Source organism: Somniosus microcephalus, chromosome 31 (genome assembly GCF_052327205.1).
Source record: "Somniosus microcephalus isolate GS21.2 chromosome 31, FLI_Smic_1.0, whole genome shotgun sequence".
NCBI classification, from domain to species: Eukaryota; Metazoa; Chordata; class Chondrichthyes; order Squaliformes; family Somniosidae; genus Somniosus; species Somniosus microcephalus.
In genome coordinates, this window is record NC_141017.1 from 20,497,153 (window position 1) to 20,519,667 (window position 22,515).

The window sequence follows — 22,515 nt, forward strand, 5'->3', positions numbered from 1 at the left end:
AATCCGCTACATAAATCAACAGGTCGGGGGGGGGGGGGTCTGCTGAGGGAGGCAGTAAGGAAGGGCGCTAAACGTGATTATAAAGCAGAAGGCAAAGAGAGACTGAGAAGCTGTGAAGCAGAGAGAAACAGGCAAAGGTAGCGAGGAAGAGGAAGCACAGCGGGAGACAGATATCGAAAGGGAGGCACAGAGAGGGAGTGAGGGTCAATAAATAATAGGTTATTGTTGCCATGAAAATAGCAGACAGGACTCTCAGATAAAGGAAATAAAAGACTTGGGGGGAAAAATTCGGTTGCTTTGCGCCTCCCGTTCACGCTAGCAAAGCAACTAGCGCACGGGCGCGGCACCGCCAACGCCTCCCGCAAAATTCAGCAGGAGGTTAGCGGCGGCGGTAACCGTTAGAGCCCCGCGGCGCCCTGCTAGCACCCCGGCCGCAGTCTTCGGTAGCGCCCCCTGTTTACCGCCGGACGCTATGTCCAACAGGGTCACGGGGGGCCAACCTGTGGCAGGGGCGGCGCTAATTAAAGGCGAGGTGCCGGGCGGCCATTTTTGTTGCTGGCCGCCTGCCAGCACCCGCCCTGTCTGCCGTCCCCGGCCTCCTCTGCAGCCCCCCCACCACCCCGCCGTGGAGTGCCGGCTTCGCACCGTGAGCCTGTCACTTCTCTTGAGTGCCGGGCTCTTTTGTCGGCATTCCGATCCCTGGTGGCCCAGCTGGGCCCCGGGTTGCACTGCGCAAGGCCCCTCCCCTTTAAGAAGGGGAGGAAGGCCTGCAGTACGCACTGCAACACGTAGCGCCGCGATATTCCCTCACAGCACCCCAAGAGTGAGGTGGGGCGCTTCCAGTAGTGCCCTGTTTCCCTCTTGGGGCGCTACTGATGAATTTCGGCCGCGGGGGGTGCTAATTTTTCTGGGGCGCTACCCGGCGAAGTTAGCACCCCAAGGGAGGCATGAATCAATTTTTCCCCCTTGCATTTATATAGCGCCTTTCACAACCTCAGGCAATGTTCCCTTTAAGCCGCGCAGCACTCCAGGGGGCCCACGCAGCCGGTGAGCTGGTTTTTAAGTTGAAACAAAACCACGCATAGGCCGAATTTTGAATGGGTCATGCCATCCCTTTAAGGGGCCGCGCGGCCCCCCAAAAATTAATTACAGGGAGCATTGACCTCAGGATGTCAATCTCAGGGTGTTACAGCCAATGAAGTACTTTATTGAAGCATAGTCACTGTTGTGATGTAGGAAACGCGGCAGCCATATTGCGCACAGCAAGCTCCCCCAATCAGCAATGTGATAATGACCAGATCGTCCGTTTTAGTAATGCTGGTTGAGGGATAAATATTGGCCAGGACGCTGGGGAGAACTCCCCCTGCTCTTCTTCGAAATGAATGGAACAAGTGTTCAGCAGCTAATATTAGGAACAGGGAGTTCCAGCTGAAGCGTTCCCTCGCGGGAGCGTTCCTTCGACAGGCCATGTGTAACCAAATCCTGAACCTATTTTTATAAAACTATTGCATTGATGAATGATAGCCAAGCTCTTCGTGATGCTGCAGCCAGGCTTGTCAAAATACGTAGCAACATTGTTAAATGTAATCGAAATTGTTTTTAGTTTTTTAATAAATTGTATTCTGAAAATTTAAATGACTGTACACTGTGTTAGAATTATTCATAGCCTGCTATAATATATATTTATATATACAACATAGAACCCGGCCCATTAAACGACTGACCAAGTACAAATCACGTGATCGTAGATTCTGTACCAGCCACTTAATCTGAATTAAAGTTCAAATCGTTGAAGGTGGCAGGGCAGGTTGAGATAGCGGTTAAAAAAAAGCATACGGGATCCTGGGCTTCATACATAGAGGCATCGAGTTCAAAAGCAAGGAAGTTATGCTAAACCTTTCTAAAACACTGGCCCGGCCTCAACTGGAGTACTGTGTCCAATTCTGGGCACCGCACTTTAGGAAGGATGTGAAGGCCTTAGAGAGGGTGCAGAAAACATTTACAAGAATGGTTCCAGGGATGAGGGGCTTCGGTTATGTGGATAGACTGGAGAAGCTGGGGTTGTTCTCCTTAGAGCAGAGAAGGTTGAGAGGAGATTTGATAGAGGTGTTCAAAATCGTGAGGGGTCTAGACAGAGTAGATAGAGAGAAACTGTTCGCATTGGTGGAAGGGTCGAGAACCAGAGGACACAGATTTAAGGTGATTGTCAGAAGAACCAAGGGCGACATTTTTCACGCAGCGAGTGGTTAAGATCTGGAATGCATTGCCTGAAAGGGTGGTGGAGGCAGATTCAATCGTGGCTTTCAAAAGGAAAAGAATTGCAGGGTCTACGGGGAAAGGGCGGGGGGGTGGGACTAGCTGAAGTGCTCTTGCAGAGAGCCGGCATGGGCTCGACGGGCCGAATGGCCTCCTTCTGTGCTGTAACCATCCTATGATTCTATGACTGTAGAAATATTTCATCATCTCCAATAATAATAAGTACAAAACTCCGGAACGTCCATCTCTCTCTGCATCACTATTCATCCTGGAGGGTAATTTTGACTTTGGTCGATAATGTAAAATAGGAGCTATCGATTCATTGGAATGTAGGAACAGGAGTCATTCAACCCCTCGAGCCTGTTCCACCATTCAATCAGATCATGGCTGATCTGTATCTAAACTCCATCTACTCACCTTGGTTCCTTAACCCTTAATACCCTTACCCAACAAATATCTATCAATCTCGGTTTTGAATTTTTCAATTGACCCCCCAGCCTCAACAGCTTTTTGGGGGAGAGAGTTCTAGGTTTCCACTGCCCTTTGTGTGAAGAAGTGCTTCCTGACATCACCCCCGCGAACAGCCTAGCTCTAATTGTTAGGTTATCGCTCATTATGCATCTGCCCTGATGTTCAATGCAAATCCCACCCAAAACATGGGTGGACATGAAGCTGCAGAGAATGTAACTCTGACAGCATATCCAGGAGGGTGTGGAGACTGTGTTATCTGAGGTGTCAGCCACTATGTTGAGCGCAACTGTGATGCCGTAATGACACGCTTCAATCGGACGCTATTCACTATCCAACAACTCATTGTTACATTTTATCAAGATTTCCCTGTGAAGTCGCTAATACTCCTGTTAGGGCTTCCCCAGATATAAAGGAGAATGTAATTGTTAAATAATCCTGGATGACTGATCTTCCTGTATTGTCTTCACAGGATCTCCCAGTTGTGTTTGCACTTAATGTCATCACTTACATTGGATTAAGCATCTCACTGGTGTGTCTGTTCCTGGCGATTGTCACTTTTGTCACTTGCTATCCCCTTAAAGACACAAGGTGCACCATCCACAAGAACCTGTGCCTGAGTTTGTTCGTTGCTGATTTGGTCTTCCTTTTTGGAATTTCGCAAACGGGAAATCGGGTAAGAAAGCCCAATGATCGTTCATTAAAGTGACGACATGCTGAAGGGAAGCAGCGTGGCGAACCACAATATCTTCTGCTGTCCCCTGTTTTCCTATCTTCCAGTCAGCCCCACAGTCTCGTCAGACATTTGATGGAAAAAAGGGTTCACGTCCCACTAAGGCCAGTCACTTACCCCTCTCTGAACCGCTGCCTTCCCGCCTTGTCCCAATCTTAAACTGCTCTTTCGTGCAGGCGAGCGGGACACCTGCAGAAAGGAAGCAGGGTCCTGCGCGTTGTACCTGCCCCGCCCTTTAAAATCGGGAGACTGAATTTCTTATTTAAAAGGTTGAATTGTTCTGGTTTTATTCCTTGAAATTCTTTTCCAATTTCCTTGGCTGTGGATATCTCCCTCAATCTTCGCTCTTCCTCGCTCCTTTCCTGAAGATTGGGCTCCAGGCGTTCACAAGCCTTGACTCCTCACCCAGCCGGCCATTTTTTTTTCATTGTGAGGCAGGATAGTGATGACGGGGTCATCATAGCCAAGCCCAATCCTGTCTTCAGCGGATACCCACGCTCTCGAACAGCGATGAAGAACCCTGGCTGATTTCACGGGGACTCACTTGTGAGATTGTAAGGCATCTCAGATTTCAGCTTTGCAAACATTCAAAATATAGGCCCCGGATTTTCCGGGGCCTACGACTGCGTACTATGTGGTCGTAAGTGCCCCGCACTGTAAGAATTGGATCACAGGTCACACACAGATTACCCAAAGGGTCTTAGGAGTTGTAAGGCATTTTATTAAAGAGCGGCAGTTTCAGTTTAATCCAACACACAATCAAAATAGACAGAGTTGACATATGACTGTGACAAGCAGCTGGTATCGGTCTCGATCAGACAGACGGCTGGCGTGCGCCAACATCTCTTCCCTCCCCTTCACCGTCTCTGCTAGAAGCTCTTTAGATATCTCTTTTACTCTCTTTTTAGGGGTGGGTAAGTGGGTAAGGTGTTCAGTTCCCTTGTGCCTTACAAGGATTCTTGGACTCTGGATTTACAGGAACAAGATATACACGACACAAAGGTTTAGGCTCAACCCAAAACTGTTAGTTTATTAAAACCAACAAACCACAGACAAAAACCCCTTGGAGATTTGGCTGAAACTTACAATCGCCCACGCGGCTGGTCGTTACCGATATTGATCGCAGGCCCTGGATCTGGAGGTGACCGGTCCCCCCGTCCTTCTTCACCTGACTGCAGCAGTGTCCACAAGTCGATGTCGCTCCTTCTTATAGTTCTTTTAGTCGCCTGGCCCCACGGCTGGGCCTCCCCCAGCCAGTTTCGGTTGCCGGTTTGCTGAACTGCCCGATATTCACACCTCGTTGACCTGTAATTCAATCACCGGAGGTGTACAGAGCTGTGAGATCGAAGATAACTCCGTATCTCCTTACCCGCTCCCTGTAACGCATACACAATGTGATTTCTATTACTGTTGATGGCCGGTTAGCTGACGGTCTGCTCAGGACTAGTGTGTCTTCCATTCATGTCAGGAAGTCGATCGTGACCCCCATTGTTTCAGTTAAACTCAGAGCATTGTCCAGATGTTAATTTTTCCCATCGAATCCAATCATGGTTCAAGGCCTCACAGTTCCATGTCCGTGTCCTTTTCAGAGTTAATCATGAGTCAAAGCTTTCATTGTCCAATATCAATGTGTTCTCCAAGAACTGCAGACTTAGATGACTGGCACCTTTTTCTGTGCCTCGTAGTTTAACCGCTTCATGCCCTACAGTGCTGGGGTCGAACTGTTCCATTGAACTTGCAGGTGAGCCCAAGGTAGATTATCAAAGATACGGTCAGCAACCCAACTAGCACACATACAGCAGACAGCGAGTCTGGGAACAAGGTCACCACCACGGTGCAGAATGTTACAACGTCCGCAGGGAACCAAGAACACCAGCAAATTCTAAGCTTCCCTCCAGTTATTCTAACACCGGTCTGAAGAGACTTTGTTGTCTCAAGTTATTTCTTCCAATTTCATGATTTCTTGCAGCACGTTCTGGGTTTCCGCGTGCGAGGCGTGAAAACCCGGAACATGCGATCCGCCAAGTTTCAGCTCGACAGATCGTATGAATCCGAAGGAAATAGTCATTCGCAGGTGGCGAGTCGGGCTGTTTGCCCAACTACTGCCCAGCGAATGCCCACAAAACTGTTACGCCTGATAAAAGTGAGTGTAAGGCCTTTTATCAGCGTAATGGTTTAAATAAATATTAAAATAAAATTTTTGAACATTTAAAATGAGTTATTTTTGACTATTTTGTTTATAGATACTTTGTGGAATCATTGCAGGGGTTCTCCACTACTCCTTTCTGTCAGTCTTTGCCTGGATGTTCCTAGAGGGTGTCCAGCTCTACCTGATGGTGGAGGTAGTTTTTGCCCCAAGGATTCCCCTCAAGCGGTACATGTACTGCATCGGCTATGGAGTTCCGGCTCTGATAGTGGCGGTTTCAGCAGCAGTTTATCACGATGGATATGGTACCCAATCTCAGTGAGTTTCCATTTTTAAGTGTCTTCTTGTGAACGATGAAACTTGTTTGTGTCTCTTATTCTGATTTGGGAGGAAAGTTGGACTGTTACGTCCCCTGGTTTTTTTTTAATGACGCTCTTTTGCTTCCACTTGTCTCCTGGAGGTATTGAATCCTCGCTGGGGATCAGGCCCCCAGGCTCCAGTCAATCTCTGGTGGATTACCCAAGTGACTACTCTTCACGTAGGAGCCCAGACACAGGCCGCGATTTCGCCAACTGTGGCGAGTCCGGTGCGGCCGGAGTAGGTGGCGTCTTCAAACCCTGCTCCCGTCTTCATCCCGCCTCCTCCAAGTGATTTTGCCCTGATTGGGCTTGTTAAGCCCGTCCTGCGAGGTTCCTGGCCAATTAAAAGGAAGCGGGTCTGATGACATCATCTGATGACTGGTTTCCTTAAAGGGACCATGTCCACATTCATTTTGACAGTTGTGCTGTCAATGTTCTACAGCATTGAGGTGCTGCAAACACTGACAAGCACTGCACAAAGGTGCAAGGCTGCATCTGCTTATGGAGGGAGTCACAGCACACAGGGAGGTTCTCTTCCCTTCCAAGGGGTGAAAGAGACCTCCCCAGGACAGCTGCAGAGGCGCAAACATTTCAATGATCTCAGTAGATCACGAAACGTTACTGCAAAGCCACACTCAACCCCATCATGCTGTGCCACTCATCACATCCCTATCACTCTGCCTTCCCTGCCCTACTCCTGCACAGCCTTACTCACACCAACTTACCTTGCACCTCCACCCATCCCTCTCTATCTACATTATCACTTCCCCTCTCACTAGCCACCCCTCACACTCGCCCTCATCCTTGTCCAATCATAACAACACACAAGGGTAGGCACTTGGGTGTTTCATGCAATGTTCATGTAAAGTTTCTGTTAATGTGGTGTCAAACATTGAAACCTTTATTTTCAACACTTTGCCTTCTTGGACAGAATTGTGTGCACCTTTGGAAGTGGCTTAGTGAGTTGCAGTGAATGGTGAGACATAACGTTACCCCCCGCAATGGTGATGAGTGTGAAAGGGCTGGTCAGATTCAATAAAACAATAGGATATTTGGTCTGGGAAATTTGATTGGATTGCTCAGATTTACATAGTTAATCAGGTGTCTAGCGTCAGATATCGCCACACACAACACAGAGTTCTTTTCGAATTCACCTTCAATTGAGTAGATGGCATTAGAAAATATTGAATGGAATGATCAACAAGTGTTAACACTAATCTAGTGCTGCGCCTGTAAATGCCTTTACAAAGGGAAGAAGTGGATTTTGACTGGGAGACCCAAATTTTGGTAAAAGAGGTCAGCTTTTAAGAGGCGTTTGAAAGCAGGGAGTGAGTTAATAAAGCAGTGCAGCCTTGAGGGTGAGGTTTAATGGTGGAAAGATCGAACTACAATGGAGGGGGGCGGAGAATAAACAATAATCCATATTCAGAGGAATGGCAGATCCAGGCTGGGTCATGTGGCTGGAGAAGATTTCCCAAATAGGATGGGGCTGAGGCAACGAAGGATTTGAAAAGAAGGTTAAAGCCCTTGAAGTCACTCCTCTGGAACCCAGGGAACCAGTAGTGCTGGTGAGTGGGAAGCTGTGCAAGATCACAGAGGCTGCAATTAGCTGACGATTGCGACAATGTAATCGAACCTTACAGGAACCAGGTGCGTTACATAGCATTGAGGTTCTAACCATCTTTTATCTTTTTATCGCAGTTGCTGGCTCAATACGGAGGAATACTTTGCTTGCAGCTTTTTTGTGCCTGTGATCATAATCAGTATTGTAAGTTTGATCAAAATACGCAGCGTACAAATATTTCAGATATTTTATGGTGTCAAGCTGAAGGTTCAATTTGTGCCCTTGAAACTTACTGCAATATGGAGATTGGGAGGGAGGGGGGAGTCGGCGGAGGGGGGGTTCGGTGGAGGGGGGTCGGCGGAGGGGGGGTCGGCGGAGGGGGTGGGTGGAGGGGGGTGGGTGGAGGGGAGTGGGCGGAGGGGGGTCAGCGGAGGGGAGTTGGCGGATGGGGGTGGGTGGAGGGGGTGGGTGGAGGGGTTCGGTGGAGGGGGGTTCGTTGCAGGGGGGGTGGGCGGAGGAGGGTGGGCGGAGGGGGGTGGGTGGAGGGGGGTCGGTAGAGGGGGGTGGGTGGAGGGGGGTGGGCGGAGGGGGGTGGGCGGAGGCGGGTGGGTGGAGGGGGGTCGGCGGAGGGGGGTGGGTGGAGGGGAGTCGGCGGAGGGGGGCGGGTGGAGGGGGTGGGTGGAGGGGTTCGGTGGAGGGGGGTTCGGTGCAGGGGGGGTGGGCGGAGGAGGGTGGGTGGAGGGGGGTCGGTAGAGGGGGGTGGGTGGAGGGGGGTGGGCGGAGGGGGGTGCGTGGAGGGGGGGTCCGTGGAGGGGGTCGGTGGAGGGGGGTGGGTGAAGGGGGGTCGGTGGAGGGGTGTGGGTGGAGGGGTTCGGTGGAGGGGGGTTCGGTGCAGGGGGGGTGGGCGGAGGAGGGTGGGCGGAGGGGGGTCGGTGGAGGGGGGTCGGTGGAGGGGGGGTCCGTGGAGGGGGGTGCGTGGAGGGGGGGGTTGGTGGAGGGGGGGTCGGTCGAGGGGGTTTGATGGAGTGGGGGTCGGTGGAGGGGGTTTGATGGAATGGGGGTGTGGTGGAGGGGGGTGGATGGAGGAGGGTGTGCGTGGAGGGGGGTCCGTGGAGGGGGGTCGGTGGAGGGGGTTTGGTGGAGGGGGGTCGGTGGAGGGGGGTCGGTGGAGGGGGGTTGGTGGAGGGGGGGTCAGTGGAGGGGGGTCGGTGGAGGTGGAGGGGGGTCGGCGGAGGGGGTGTCGGTGGAGGGAGGGCGTAAAGTGGGGTTGAGAGAAATTTGTTTGATACTGGGATTTAATGTTTGAGCTTCTAATACGTGCCCAGTTATATATGAGACAAAAGTTACATGGACAGCATGATGATGCAACCAACTAGTATAGTCCATTACAATCTGGGAGAACTGGGTTTGAGCCTTACCAGAGTTAACATTTACATTGGAGCTTGACTTCTTGTCAAATTACTGATGCGGGCAAGGTCTTAAGATAAATTAGGAAACAAAACTAAATATATAACAATAGGAGGGGAAAAGTGGGGGTGGAGTGGAGGGTGGATGGGGGAGGTGGTGTGGAGCCTCCCTCCAAGATTCTTCGGTCGTGAAGTTCTGAGCAAAGTTTATTTACAGGCAGTGCAGACAATATCCTCGGTAAATAACATCAGCCCAGGTACCAGAACCGTGTTGCACTCACCTGCAAAAGTGAAGTGAGGTAAGCGGGAAAGCTTTGTTTACAGGGGGCCCAGTTATTAGTCATTCACCAGGATGTTACTTGGGCTGGAGCACTTCAGCTATGAGGAGAGACTGGGCAGGCTGGGGTTGTTTTCCTTAGAGCAGAGAAGGCTGAGGGGGGACCTGATTGAGGTGTACAAAATTATGAGGGGCATAGATAGGGTAGATAGAAAGGAACTTTTCCCCTTAGTAGAGGGGTCAATAACCAGGGGGCATAGTTTCAAGGTAAGGGGCAGGAGGTTAAGAGGGGATTTGAGGAAAAACTTTTTCACCCAGAGAGTGGTTGGAATCTGGAACTCACTGCCTGAAAGGGTGGTAGAGGCAGGAACCCTCACAACATTCAAGAAGCATTTAGATGAGCACTTGAAACACCATAGCATACAAGGCTACGGACCAAGTGCTGGAAAATGGGATTAGAATAGACAGGGCTTGATGGCCAGCGTGGGCACGATGGGCCGAAGGGCCTCTTTCTGTGCTGTAGAACTCTATGACTCTATGATATAAAACTTCTATGAGGAAGACATATATAGCAGCCCAATTGTCCCTAAACACATGTGGATCATTTTTTTATACCTATTGTATCAGTAGGTTCCTGACGTGAGGTCACGCCTGACTTCGTCAGCTGGCTGAGTTTGCTTCCCCTACTTTGGTGGTAGATGATCCTCTGTTTCAGGTACATCTATTAAGTCTGGGTTGCCAAAAGGAATGGCATATTTTTGGTTATGCGTTCTGTACCTGGATACTACTAACAGCTGTCCTGAATTACTTCTGAATTTCATGGGGCCATAGGCATGCACCAGCAGGTCTTGAATATCAGACAATAATTCTGGGCCTTGCATCTCTCATTGCAATACCCCACATCTGATCACTGTCCAGTGAGCTCTGCTGGACAATGTGTAGGTGGACATGTTGATTAAACAGCTTGCTGAAACTCACTGTCCATGCTAATTCAAGAAGAACGGATACTTAGATGAAAGATTAATGGGCTTCCAGTATCTAAAGAACTGTATCCGACTATTGTTATTGCCTTTCAAGAAAAACAAATCTCCTCGTATGGGTTGGATGACTCGATGCAATGTTCCACTCCATGACCCACAGCATCAGTGCACCAAAAGGAGTTTTTAGAGTAAAGTTTTATTTTGTTTTCCTCCCTCTTGAAGAAAGCAGCCCTCGCTGAAGTAGCATTCCATAGACATTGTTTGTTCTCTGGCATGTCGGCCAATTGGCAGCTCTCCTTGTATGAGTGTTGGTAGATGGTTCAATTGCACACCCAACCCCAGTCTTATCCTCACTCCATGTCCTTACACACTCGCTTCTGGCCGGGTTTGCTGGATAGCAATCAGGGGGTCCCTGGCTGATGTAGCCCTCCCTAACACGGGGATGCTAAGACCCAATTGAAATGCCCTTACCATCTCTCAGCATGTATGGGGGACTGAAACTGGGATCTTCTGGTCTGTATAGATTCACAATTCACTGGATAAAGTCACTGACCCACCAAGGGAGCTATGACAAATGCCTGTTAACCTTTTGAGTACTGCATCACTTTTAGGATGCTTAACATTAAATTTTAACTTTAACTTTGATTGCAGGTCAATTTAATCACCCTTTGCAACACGTTGATGAGGTTGAAAGAGCAAATGTCAAATATCAGTTCTGACCAGAGGAAACTGGAAAAGTACAGGTAAATGATTTACAACCTGACGCTGCTTGACTTAGCTTGGTCCTTCTCCAATTCAATGGCACTTCCCAAAATTTCCAAAATCTCTTACGACCTTCTACCTATTCACTGTTCTGTGAGCGCCTCATACATGTAAAGTTGGTCTCCCTTAATGGGTTAGTGCAAATGTCAAATGGCCACATGTCCGCAGCATAACCAAGACTGCCTATTTCCACTTCCGTAACACCACTGTATACCTTCCTCCAGTCCGAAAAACAACCGTTCACCACGACTCTCTGTTTCCTGTCACTCAGCCAATTCTGTATCCATGCTGCCACTGTCCCTTTCATTCCATGAGACTCGCCAGCAAAGTCGAAGCCCATGGAATAAAAGGGACAGTGGCAGCATTGATACGGAATTGGCTGAGTGACAGGAAACAGAGAGTAGTGGTGAACGGTTGTTTATCGGACTGGAGGAAGGGGTTCCCCAGGGGTCAGTTCTAGGACCACTGCTTTTCTTGATATATATTAATGACTTGGACGTGGGTGTACAGGGCACAATTTCAAAATTTGCAGATGACACAAAACTTGGAAGTATAGTGAACAGTGAGGAGGATAGTGATAGACTTCAAGAAGACATGGACAGGCTGGTGAAATGGGCGGACACGTGGCAGATGAAATTTAATGCAGAAAAGTGCGAAGTAATACATTTTGGTAGAAAGAATGAGGAGAGGCTAAATGGTACAATCCTATAGTGGGTGCACAAACAGAGAAACCTAGGGGTATATGTGCACAAATCGTTGAAGGTGGCAGGGCAGATTGCGAAAGCAGTTAAAAAGGCTTATGGGATCCTGGGCTTCATAAACAGAGGTATAGAGTACAAATGTGTGGAAATTATGGTGAACCTGTATAAAACACTGGTCCGGCCCCAACAGGAGTACTGTGTCCAATTCTGGGCACCACACTTCAGGAAGGATGTGAAGGCCTTAGAGAGGGTGCAGAAAAGTTTTATGAGGATGATTCCAGGGATGAGGGACTTCAGTTATGTTAATAGACTAGAAAAAAAAAAAAAAAAATCAAATCAACTTTTATTGTCATTGTTAGTGCACAAGTGCAGTACAACGAAATGTAGGCTTGCGGCTCCCGAGAGTGTACATTTAGATTAAGACATTTAAGCATTCAACATACATTTGGCTTGTAATACATTAACATAAACATAACCATAATGGCCCAGTAATTCCTGTCGGGGGCTTGCCGCGCGTGCAAGCCCCCGATGTGCACTTACCCGGCGCGCCGACATCTGAAACCTGGCCCGCAGTGGATTTCCTTTCAGTGGCCAGGTTCTGATATCGGCGCGCTGTGCTAACCTGACCCAGCGGCGTAGTTAGTGCGATGTGCCGGCTGGGATCAGGTGAGCACTGTTCAGCCAATCAGGGGAGGGGAAACTTCATTCATAAGTTTGATAGTAAAGACTGTCAAACTCATGAAAAGTACGGCACCCCAAAACACTACTTAAACTTTAAATAAAATTTTAAAAAGCATCCCAATAATTAAATTAACTATGAATAACTTTAAAAAACTATTTTAAACAATTAATCAAACTTTTGAGAAAAATAAATTAAAAAAAAATAGGGTCTAAAACTAAACTTACCTTACTGTAGATTCTTTAAAAATAATAAACCTGTGGAAAAAAAAAATCTAAATTGTACTAAAAGACCACTTACCTGTAAAACGAAGTACTTACGTGTGGTTTTTCAATGTGTAAAAACCGGAGGCCTTTACACATGCGCAAATCTGTAAAAATACAGGAAATCCAAGTCGCACGCGCTGCCCAATACCGCGCATGCGTTCAGCCTCTTAACCCCTTGGGTCAGAGGACAGGAAATGCCGGTTTTCAGCGCATGCGCTGTGCATGCTGAAAACCGGCAATTCCTCCTGGCACACGCGTGAGTACCCTGTCCGTACGCTGATTTCAGGTCAGTGGTCGAGAAGACGCGGTACTGCGCGATCTGGTTGACCATATCAGCTATGCGGGGGAGTGGGTAGGCGTCCAGCAGGGTGTAGCGATTTATTGTCTGGCTGTAGTCGATGACCAGGCGCTGCTTCTCGCCGGTCTTAACGACCGCAACCTGGGCTCGCCAGGGGCTGGTGCTGCCCTCAATAATCCCTTCCTTCAGGAGCCGCTCCACTTCGGTTTTAATGAAAACCCTGTCCCCGGCACTGTATCGCCTGCTCTTTGTGGCGATGGGCTTACAGTCGGGGGTGAGGTTAGCAAACAGTGGGGGGGGGGTGACTCTGAGTGTGGAGAGGTTGCACCTGGTGCGCGGCGGGCAATTTGGGAGCTGCTGGCTGCGGACTGTGAGTGGGGGTAGGGGTCCACCGTACGCCATCGTAACACTTTTAAGGTGGCACTGAAAATCTAACCCCAGCAGGACGGCAGCGCAGAGGTCGGGCAGGACCAGAAGTTTAAAATGATCGTACACGGTCCCGTCTACTACGAGTGTCACTACGCAGTAGCCGCCGATGTCCGTCGACTGGGACTCGGAGGCCATAGAAATCCGCTGGTGCGCAGGCAGGACTGGGAGAGAGCAGCGCCGCACCGTGTCGGGGTGGATGAAGCTCTCCATGCTCCCAGAGTCAAAAAGGCAGATTGTATCATGGCCATTTACCTTAATGTCCATTGTGGAGCTGGCCAGCTGGTGCGGTCTTGCTTGGTCCAGTGTAACGGATGCCAGCGTAGGGGTCGGTGTGTCGCTGCGGGTATCAGATGAGGCGGTGTTGGGGGCCTGCTGCATTCCGGCTGTCGTCCAAGATGGCGGCGTCCATGATCCCCATGTGGCTGGAGGCGTCCAAAATGGCTGCTGTACCGGTGGTTCGCACATGGCCGGGGAGGCCCAAGATGGCGGCCCGCATGGCCCACACGCGGCGCTGCTGGGGTTCGGGGTGGCTTTGGCCCTGCAGACGTTAGCGTAGTGTCCCTTCTTCCCGCAGCCCGAGCAGATCGCGTTTTTCGCCGGGCAGCGCGCTCTGGGGTGTTTTGCCTGGCCACAGAAGTAGCATTTCTGGCCTTGGGGCACTGCTGTCTGGCCTTGGGACACTGCTGCGGTAGTTGGGCCGTTGCTGGGGTGTGGCTGGGGTGGCACGGCGCTATGAGGCGGTCCTACCGTGTCCCAGGCTGTCATTCCCCGCGGCGTCCACGGTGCAGAGGAGTAGGCATCCATGCCCCGGTAGGCTGCATCCAGTGATAGTGCGAGTTCAGAGGCCTTGTTGAGGTCGAGGTCACTCTGCTCCAACAGTCGCTGTCGGGTGTAATTGGATCTGTGGCCCGCTACAAAAGCGTCCCGGGTAAGTTCCTCTGTGTACACGGCGGCCTTTACATCCTTACAACCACAGGCCCGGCCAAGCACAGACAGTGCCTGAAGGTATTCCACGGTCGATTCCCCAGGTTGTTGTTTACGACTCCCCAGAAGGTGCCTGGCGTACACTTCGTTCACTGGGCGCGTGTACTGGTCCTTGAGGAGCTTGATAGCGTCCGCGTACGAGGTCGCGTCTTGGATGACCGAGTACACTCGGTGGTTCACTTTGGAGGTCAGGACATCCAGTTTGTCCTCGTCCGATTTGATTGCTGCGGAGGCGGTCAGGAATTTTTCGAAACACTTAAGCCAGTGAGTAAACTTGGTGGATGAGTCCGCCTCCCGATGATCTAAGTCCAGGCATGCTGGTGTGAGGATCTTCTCCATTATAAAAATTTGCACGGTGGCATAGTGGTTAGCACTGTTGCCTCACAGCACCAGGGACCCGGGTTCAAATCCGGCCTCGCGTGACTGTCTGTGTGGAGTTTGCACATTCTCCCCGTGTTTGCGTGGGTTTCCTCCGGGTGCTCCGGTTTCCTCCCACAGTCCAAAGATGTGCGGGTTAGGTTGATTGGCTATGATAAATTGACCCTTAGTGTTAGGGGGATTAAATACGCGGGGTTACGGGGATAAGGTGGGATATGTGTTGGTGTAGGGGTTACGGGGATCGGGTGGGATATGTGTCGGTGCAGGCTCGATGGGCCGAAATGGCCTCTATCTGCATTGTGGGGTTTCTGTGATTCTGTGATTCTGTGAATTACTGGGCCAATAAAGTGCATTGGCAGATGTGCAGGCTTTAGAGTTTATTTGTGGAGTTCAGTAGAAGCTGGGGTCGTTCTCCTTGGAGCAGAGAAGGTTGAGAGGAGATTTGATAGAGGTGTTCAAAATCATGAGGGTTCTGGACAGAGTAGATAGAGAGAAACTGTTCCCATTGGCAGAAGGGTCGAGAACCAGTGGACACAGATTTAAGGTGATTGGCAAAAGAACCAAAGGCGATGTATGAAAAACTTTTTTAAGCAACGAGTGGTAAAAATCTGGAATGCACTGACTGAAAGGGTGGTGGAGGCAGACTCAATCTAATCTTTCAAAAGGGAGTTGGATAAGTATCTGAAGGAAAAGAAATTGCAGAGCTACGGGGAAAGGGCGGGGGAGTGAGACTAGCTGAGAGTCGGCACGGGCCGAATGGGCCGAATGGCCTTCTTCCGTGCTGTAACCATTCTATGATTCTATTGCCCGTCTCCGCCCTTGCCTCAGCTCATCTGCTGCTGAAACCCTCATCCATGCCTTTGTTACTTCTAGACTTGACTATTCCAACGCACTCCCACATTCCACCCTACGTAAACTTCAGGTCATCCAAAACTCGGCTGCCCGTGTCCTAACTCGCACTAAGTCCCGTTCACCCATCACCCCTGTGCTCGCTGACCTACATTGGCTCACGGTTAAGCAACGCCTCAATTTCAAAATCCTCATCCTTGCTTTCTAATCCTTCCATGGCCTCGCCCATCCCTATCTCTGTAATCTCCTCCAGCCCCACAACCCCCCGAGATATCTGCGCTCCTTTAATTCTACCTGCTTGAGCATCCCTGATTATAATTGCTCAACCAGTGGTGGCCAGGCCTTCTGTTGCCTGGGCCCTAAGCTCTGGAATTCCCTGCCTAAACCTCTCCGCCTCTCTACCTCTCTTTCCTCCTTTAAGATGCTCCTTAAAACCTACCTCTTTGACCAAGCTTTTGGTCACCTGCCCTAATTTCTCCTTATGTGGCTTAGTGTCAATTTTTTTTTTTGGTCGTATGTAGCACCTTGGGATGTTTCACTACATTAAAGGCACTATATAAACACAAGTTGTTGTTGTGGTGGGCAGATGCAGTGTTCTTGACATGTACGAGACCTGGAGGTCCAAAGTTCTACTCCTTGTCTGTGTTTAGTTAAGTCTGATCTCAGTTACTCCTCGACTTGAGCGCAGAATCCAGGCTGACACCTCAGTGCAGTGCTGAGAGAGTGCTGCGTTGTTGGAGGAGCCGTCTTTCAGATGAGATGTTAAACCGAGGCCCCATCTGCTCTCTCAGGTGGATGTAAAAGTTCCCATGGTGCTGTTTCGAAGAAGAGCAGGGTGGAGTTATCCCCGATGTCCTGGCCAATATTTATCCCTCAATCAATCTCACTAAAAACACAGATTACCTGGTCATTATCACATTGCTGTTTATGGGAGCTTGCTGCGCGCAAATTGGCTGCTGCGTTTCCCATATTACGACAGTGACCACACTTCAAAAAGTACTTCATTGGCTGTAAAGCGATTTGGGACGTCCTGTTCCTAATTCTTCTGTTCTTCTGTTCTTATCCCAGAAATTATCATGAAACGTAATATTTTAGCAAACAGCTAAAAGTTCACAATTTAATCCAGTCATGCATGAGTCAGTAAACTTTCCACTGTAAAATTAATTTCATTATAATAAGGATCACCATATTATAAATATTACTATCAAAGACTACTGCTGTTATTGATTCTATAGCTGTATTTGGACGCTGAATAATTCGATAAATGATTGTTTTTACACAGATTATTCACAATGACAGCCATTTGTCAGTTGGTCATCTTGGGCTGTACCTGGATATTGGGAGCGTTTTATATCCAAGAGGCGACCATTCCGATGATGTTCATCTTCACCATATTTAACTGTTTCCAGGGAATGTTCATTTTCATCATGCACTGCCTGATGTATAAGAAGGTAAGTCTCCATTCCTTTATTTAATGTGTTCTTCACACGCTCTGGTGTCTTGTGCACCCATGTAGTCATACGATAAGGTATCTTATGCTCTTCCCTCCTCTCCTGAAAACGCTGGCTTCTCTTGAGCGCCCTGACTCTAATTTTAAGATTAGTCCGCCTCGTTCTTGACTCCCCATCTGATGCTTTTAACATTTTTAACACCTCCATCAGATCATCCCTCGAACTTCCGCGCTCAAAGGGAATACAAGCCAAGTTCATGCAACATGTCCTCATAATTTTATTTTTTTATTTGGTTATGGGATCTGGGCGTCACTGGCAAGGCCAGCATTTATTGCCCATCCCTAATTGCCCTTGAGAAGGTGGTGGTGAGCTGCCTCCTTGAACCGCTGCAGTCCGTGTGGTGAAGGTACTCCCACAGTGCTGTTAGGGAGGGAGTTCCATGATTTTGACCCAGCGACGATGAAGGAACGGCTAATATACTTCCAAGTCAGGTGTGTGACTTGGAGAGGAACTTGGAGGTGGTGGTGTTCCCATGCGCCTGCTGCCCTTGTCCTTCTAGGTGGTAGAGGTCTCGTGTTTGGGAGGTGCTGCCGAAGAAGCCTTAGCGAGTTGCTGCAGTGCATCTTGTAGATGGTACACACTGCAGCCATGGTACGCCGATGGTGGAGGGAGTGAATGTTTAAGGTGGTGGATGGGGTGCCAATCAAACAGGCTGCTTTGGTGTCCAGCTTCTTGAGTGTTGTTGGAGCTGCACTCATCCAGGCAAGTGGAGAGTATTCCATCACGTTCCTTACTTCTGCCATGTACATGTTGGAAAGGCTTTGGGGAGTCAGGAGGTGAGACACTCGTCACAGAATACCCAGCCTCTGACCTGCTCTTGTTGCCACAGCATTTACGTGGCTGGTCCAGTTAAGTTTCTGGTCAATGGTGACCCCCAGGATGTTGATGGTGGGGGAATCGGTGATGGTAATGTCGTTGAATGTCAAGGGGAGATGGTTAGACTCTCGCTTGTTGGAGATAGTCATTGCCAGGCAATTCTGTGGCGGTGAAGTCCCGTTCTCCCATCACCCCTGTGTTCACTGATCTGCATTGGTTCCCGGTTAAGCAATGCCTCAATTTTAAATTCACCCCTCTGGTGTCTTGTGCATCAATGTCCTCTCCTGAAGGCGTTGACTTTTCTTGGGATAAGGTTCAGTGCATTCCAATTGCCCAAATAGCCACCTTCCTGTCTGAGTATTGACCATGACTGTTGGAGCCATCGTTATAAGATAGTCACTCATAAATCCAGCAAGAAACTCAGGAGAAACTTCTTCACAAGAGAGTGGTGAGAATGTGGAACTTGCCGCCACAGGGGGCGGTTGAGGCGAATAGCAGAGAGGCATTTAAGGGGAAGCTGGATTAGTACATGAGGGAGAAAGGAAAAAATGGATATGTTGATAGGGTTAGCAGGGTGGGAGGAGGCTTGTGTGGAGCAAAAACACCGGCATGGACCAGTAGGGCCGAATGGCTGTACAATTCTATGTTGGGAGGCTTTCTTGTCTTCAGCTGATATGCACTCTTCCAGCAGAGGGCGCTAGATCAAAGCAGGAGCCCTGTAGACCTTCCCTTCCTGAACAGTCAACAGAGACCAATTGTAGCCCCTTTAGGCTTCCGCCATCACTCAGATCAGTTAACTCAGCACAGACTGGGAGCCAAAAATGGGACTGTGCTGATCTGTATAGCTCAATGATTCACTGAATAAACACACTGGGAACCTAGGAAGAAATGTCTTTGAAAGGAGTTTGAGGTCATCCAAAACTCGGCTGCCTGTGTCCTAGTCCCAAGTCCCGTTCACCCATCAACCCCATGCTCGCTGACCTACATTGGTTCCCCATTGAGCAACGCCTCAATTTTAAAATTCTCATCCTTGTTTTCAAATCCCTCCATGGCCTCGCCCCTCCCTATCTCTGTAAGCTCCTTCAGCCCCACAACCCCCCGAGATATCTGCGCTCCTCTAATTCTGCCCTCTTGAGCATCCCTGATTTTATTCACTCCACCATTGACGGCCGTGCCTTCAGCTGCCGAGGACCTAAACACTGGAATTCCTTCCCTAAATCTCTCCGCTTCTGTTCCTCGCTCTCTTCCTTAAAATCTACCTCTTTGGCCAAGCTTTTGGTCATCTGCCCTAATAACAACAACAACTTGTATTTATATAGCGCCTTTAACATAGTAAAACGTCCCAAGGCGCTTCACAGGAGTGTTATCAGACAAAAATTTTGACAGCCAGCAACATAAGGAGAAATTAGGGCAGGTGACCTAATAGGCTTGGTCGAAGAGGTCGGTTTTAAGGAGCGTCTTAAAGGAGGAAAGAGAGGTAGAGAGGCGGAGAGTTTTAGGGAGGGAATTCCAGAGCTTACGGCCCAGGCAACAGAAGGCGCGGCCACCAATGGTTGAGCGATTATAATCAGGGATGCTCAAGAGGGCAGAATTAGAGGAGCGCAGATACCTCGGAGTGGGGGGGTTGTGGGGCTGAAGGAGATTAATGTCTTCTTATGTGGCTCGGTGTCAAATTCTGTTTGGTAACGCTCCTGTGAAGCACCTTGGGACGTTCTACTATATTGAAGGCGCTATGTAAAGGCAAGTCGTTGTTGTTTGTCAAGGTGATTGGCTGGGTGACTGAGCCACACAGACAAGATTCAATTCCAGGGAAACCCCGAGGTAGACTAGTTCAGCACAGACCAGGAATAGAACTCAGATCTTTCCTATTTTCTCTGGCTCCGTAGCCTACTCGGCCTTATATTTATATATAGTTCAAACTACAAATGCTGTTTCTCTTTGCTTTTAATAGGTGAGAGACGCCTATACTCGGTGTCTCAGAACGTGCTGGACATCATCAAGTTGGACACCAGTTTCCACCTCCAGCACACGGTCAGCAACAAGCCAGGTAAAATCTCCAAACTCTTTGCTAGAACATTGAGAATCCCTTCCTCCACATTACAATAACTTTTTTTTTTATTCGCTTGTGGGATCTGGGCATCGCTGGCAATGCCAGCATTTATTGCCCATCCCTGGTTGTCCTTGAGAAGGTGGTGGTGCGCCGCCTTCTTGAACCGCTGCAGTCCGTGTGGTGAAGGTACTCCCACAGTGCTGTTAGGGAGGGAGTTCCAGGATTTTGACCCAGCGATGATGAAGGATCGGCCGATATATTTCCAAGTCAGGATGGTGTGTGATTGGAGGGGAACTTGGGGGTGATGGTGTTCCCATGCGCCTACTGCCCTTGTCCTTCTAGGTGGAAGAGGTCGCGGGTTTCGGAGGTGCTGCCGAAGAAGCCTTGGCGAGTTGCTGCAGTGCATCTTGTAGATGGTACACACTGCAGCCACGGCACGTCGGTGGTGGAGGGAGCGAATGTTTAAGGTGGTGGATGGGGTGCTAATCAAGCGGACTGCTTTGTCCTGGATGGTGTCGAGCTTCTTGAGTGTTGTTGGAGTTGCACTCATTCAGGCAAGTGGAGAGTGTTCCATCACACTCCTTAATTGTGCCTCGTAGATGGTGGAAAGGCTTTGGGGAGGCAGGAGGTGAGACACTCATCACAGAATACCCAGCCTCTAACCTGCTCTTGTTGCCACAGTATTTATGTGGCTGGTCCAGTTAAGTTTCTGGTCAATAGTGACCCCCAGGATGTTGATGGTGGGGGATTCGGCGATGGTAATGCCATTGAATGTCAAGGGGCGGTGGTTAGATTCTCGCTTGTTGGAGATAGTCATTGCCTGGCACTATTGAACCGTTCAACTGAACTTGTGTGAAACACCAGGACAACCTGCCTTCACATTTCATTAACTTTGGGCAATGTTTGCAAGTAACTAATCTAAGATAGGGATGGAATTAGACTCTGATAAACCACATTTGGCAGCAGGATTCCAACCTTTCTGAAAATATCACTCCCATCAAAAGTACACATTGCTCGCAAAAGGTTCTAGAAGTTCTGAGTTGCTGTTTTATTTAGCTGTCAGCTGTGGCTCAGTGGGTAGCACCCTCACCTCTGAGTCAGAAGGTTGTGGGATCAAGCTGTAGGGGGGTTTTTGGTGGTGTTTTGGGGTTTTTACCTGGTCAGTCAGCCGCGTGTCTGAGCTGTTCCAGCCCCGTGCGGTTCGAATCGCTTCCCCTTTGGTTCTGACCGCCGGACTTATTTCAGTAGCGATATAGACAAAACGAGACCAGTGATTTGGTGCAAAGAAAACCAATGTTTTATTGAAATAAAGAATAAAATTGCTATACAGTGAGAATAATTATGAATACAGCACACCTTTATTTAACGGGGAGGAGAAAGAAGACGGACACATCGAGGGAAAATTGACTAAAATTACAATTTAACAAAATTCCCCTTTAGTTTCCACCCCTTATACCTATCTAGGTTGCCTTGTAATGGGCCAGAAAGTTTATGCTCACCAGTCTATGATGTTGAAATGCCTGCTCCATGCCCTGCAGATTGCCTTAGATTTTTCACCGCCCGAAGTAGAGATACCCCAGTAATTCAAAAGTAACTGCTGGTACTCCACTTCTTTGGGCAGGCTGTTACGGTCCTCTTGAAGGCAGGGCACCGGAGATGAGGTGGTAGAGAGAGAGAGAATGGCTTCCTGAGGGGCTACCTTTATACCCCATTGGGAGTCCTTATCTTAGTGCCCAAATCTGGACGTATCTGGGTTACACAAAAGGGACCAATTTGTCCCTATTCACCATAATGGGTTTGAATGTGTTTCCCATTCATTTGACTGGTTTGTGAATAGAGCTGTCCCAGTTTAAAAATGTCCCGCTGGTTTCTTCAGTGCTTGATAAACAAACCTTAAGTGTTAGTGTAAACAATCCTTTGTCCTGTGGTTACATTTCAACAGCAACTAGATTGACAGCAATCACTTAAGCCCTTGAGTCAAAACTGCTAAGAGTTTGTGTAAACAAACAATCCTTTGTTCCTTGTTGAAACTTCCTAACTGCAGTTGATTGACAGTTTCAAGTACTTCAGTATATCAGAAGCTGGTATTTTTTTCAATCCTTTGTCATCCAGTGCTGGGAGATATTCAGACAGGCTGTTTTTCTCTTTTGCCATGAGGCTTGCTGCAGCCATCTTTGATGTAAAGTACATTCCAACCAGGTTTTCTTTTAATGAAATAATCTTTGGGGGCTGCCGAAATTTTGCGAACCATACAAAGCCCCACTCCAGAGACTTGAGCACAAAAATCTAGGCTGGCAATACTGAGGGAGTGCTGCACTGTCGGAGGTGCCGTCTTTCGATTGAGACATCAAACCAAGGCCCCATTTGCTCTCTCAGGTGGATGTAAAAGATCCCACGGCACTTTTTGAAGATCAGGAGCATTCTCCTGGTATTCTGGCCAAAATTTATCCTTTAACCAACACCAGTAAAAAAACAGATGATCGGGGTCATCTATCTCGTTGCTGTTTGTGGGACCTTGCTGTGCACAAATTGGCTGCTGTTTTGCCTACATTTCAACAAAAAAAGTGAACTCATGTTCCCTGCATTACTAGTCCAGTAATATC

The 22,515-nt window shown here is 48.9% G+C and overlaps 1 protein-coding gene across 2 annotated transcripts in view; it reads left to right on the plus strand.

The window, feature by feature from the left end:
* LOC147097612 (adhesion G protein-coupled receptor E3-like) overlaps positions 1 to 22,515 on the plus strand; it is a 76,499-nt gene that overhangs the window by 50,209 nt on the left and 3,775 nt on the right. Inside the window, exons 10-15 of one of the 2 annotated variants that reach the window (XM_085971582.1) lie at positions 3,197 to 3,400; positions 5,701 to 5,921; positions 7,664 to 7,730; positions 10,841 to 10,932; positions 16,818 to 16,986; positions 19,814 to 19,909. In XM_085971582.1, coding sequence (XP_085827708.1) covers positions 3,197 to 3,400; positions 5,701 to 5,921; positions 7,664 to 7,730; positions 10,841 to 10,932; positions 16,818 to 16,986; positions 19,814 to 19,909 — 849 coding nt within the window. Of the gene's footprint in view, positions 1 to 3,196; positions 3,401 to 5,700; positions 5,922 to 7,663; positions 7,731 to 9,839; positions 9,925 to 10,840; positions 10,933 to 16,817; positions 16,987 to 19,813; positions 19,910 to 22,515 lie in introns of those variants that run through there. The other variant, XM_085971583.1, reaches the window with a different exon arrangement.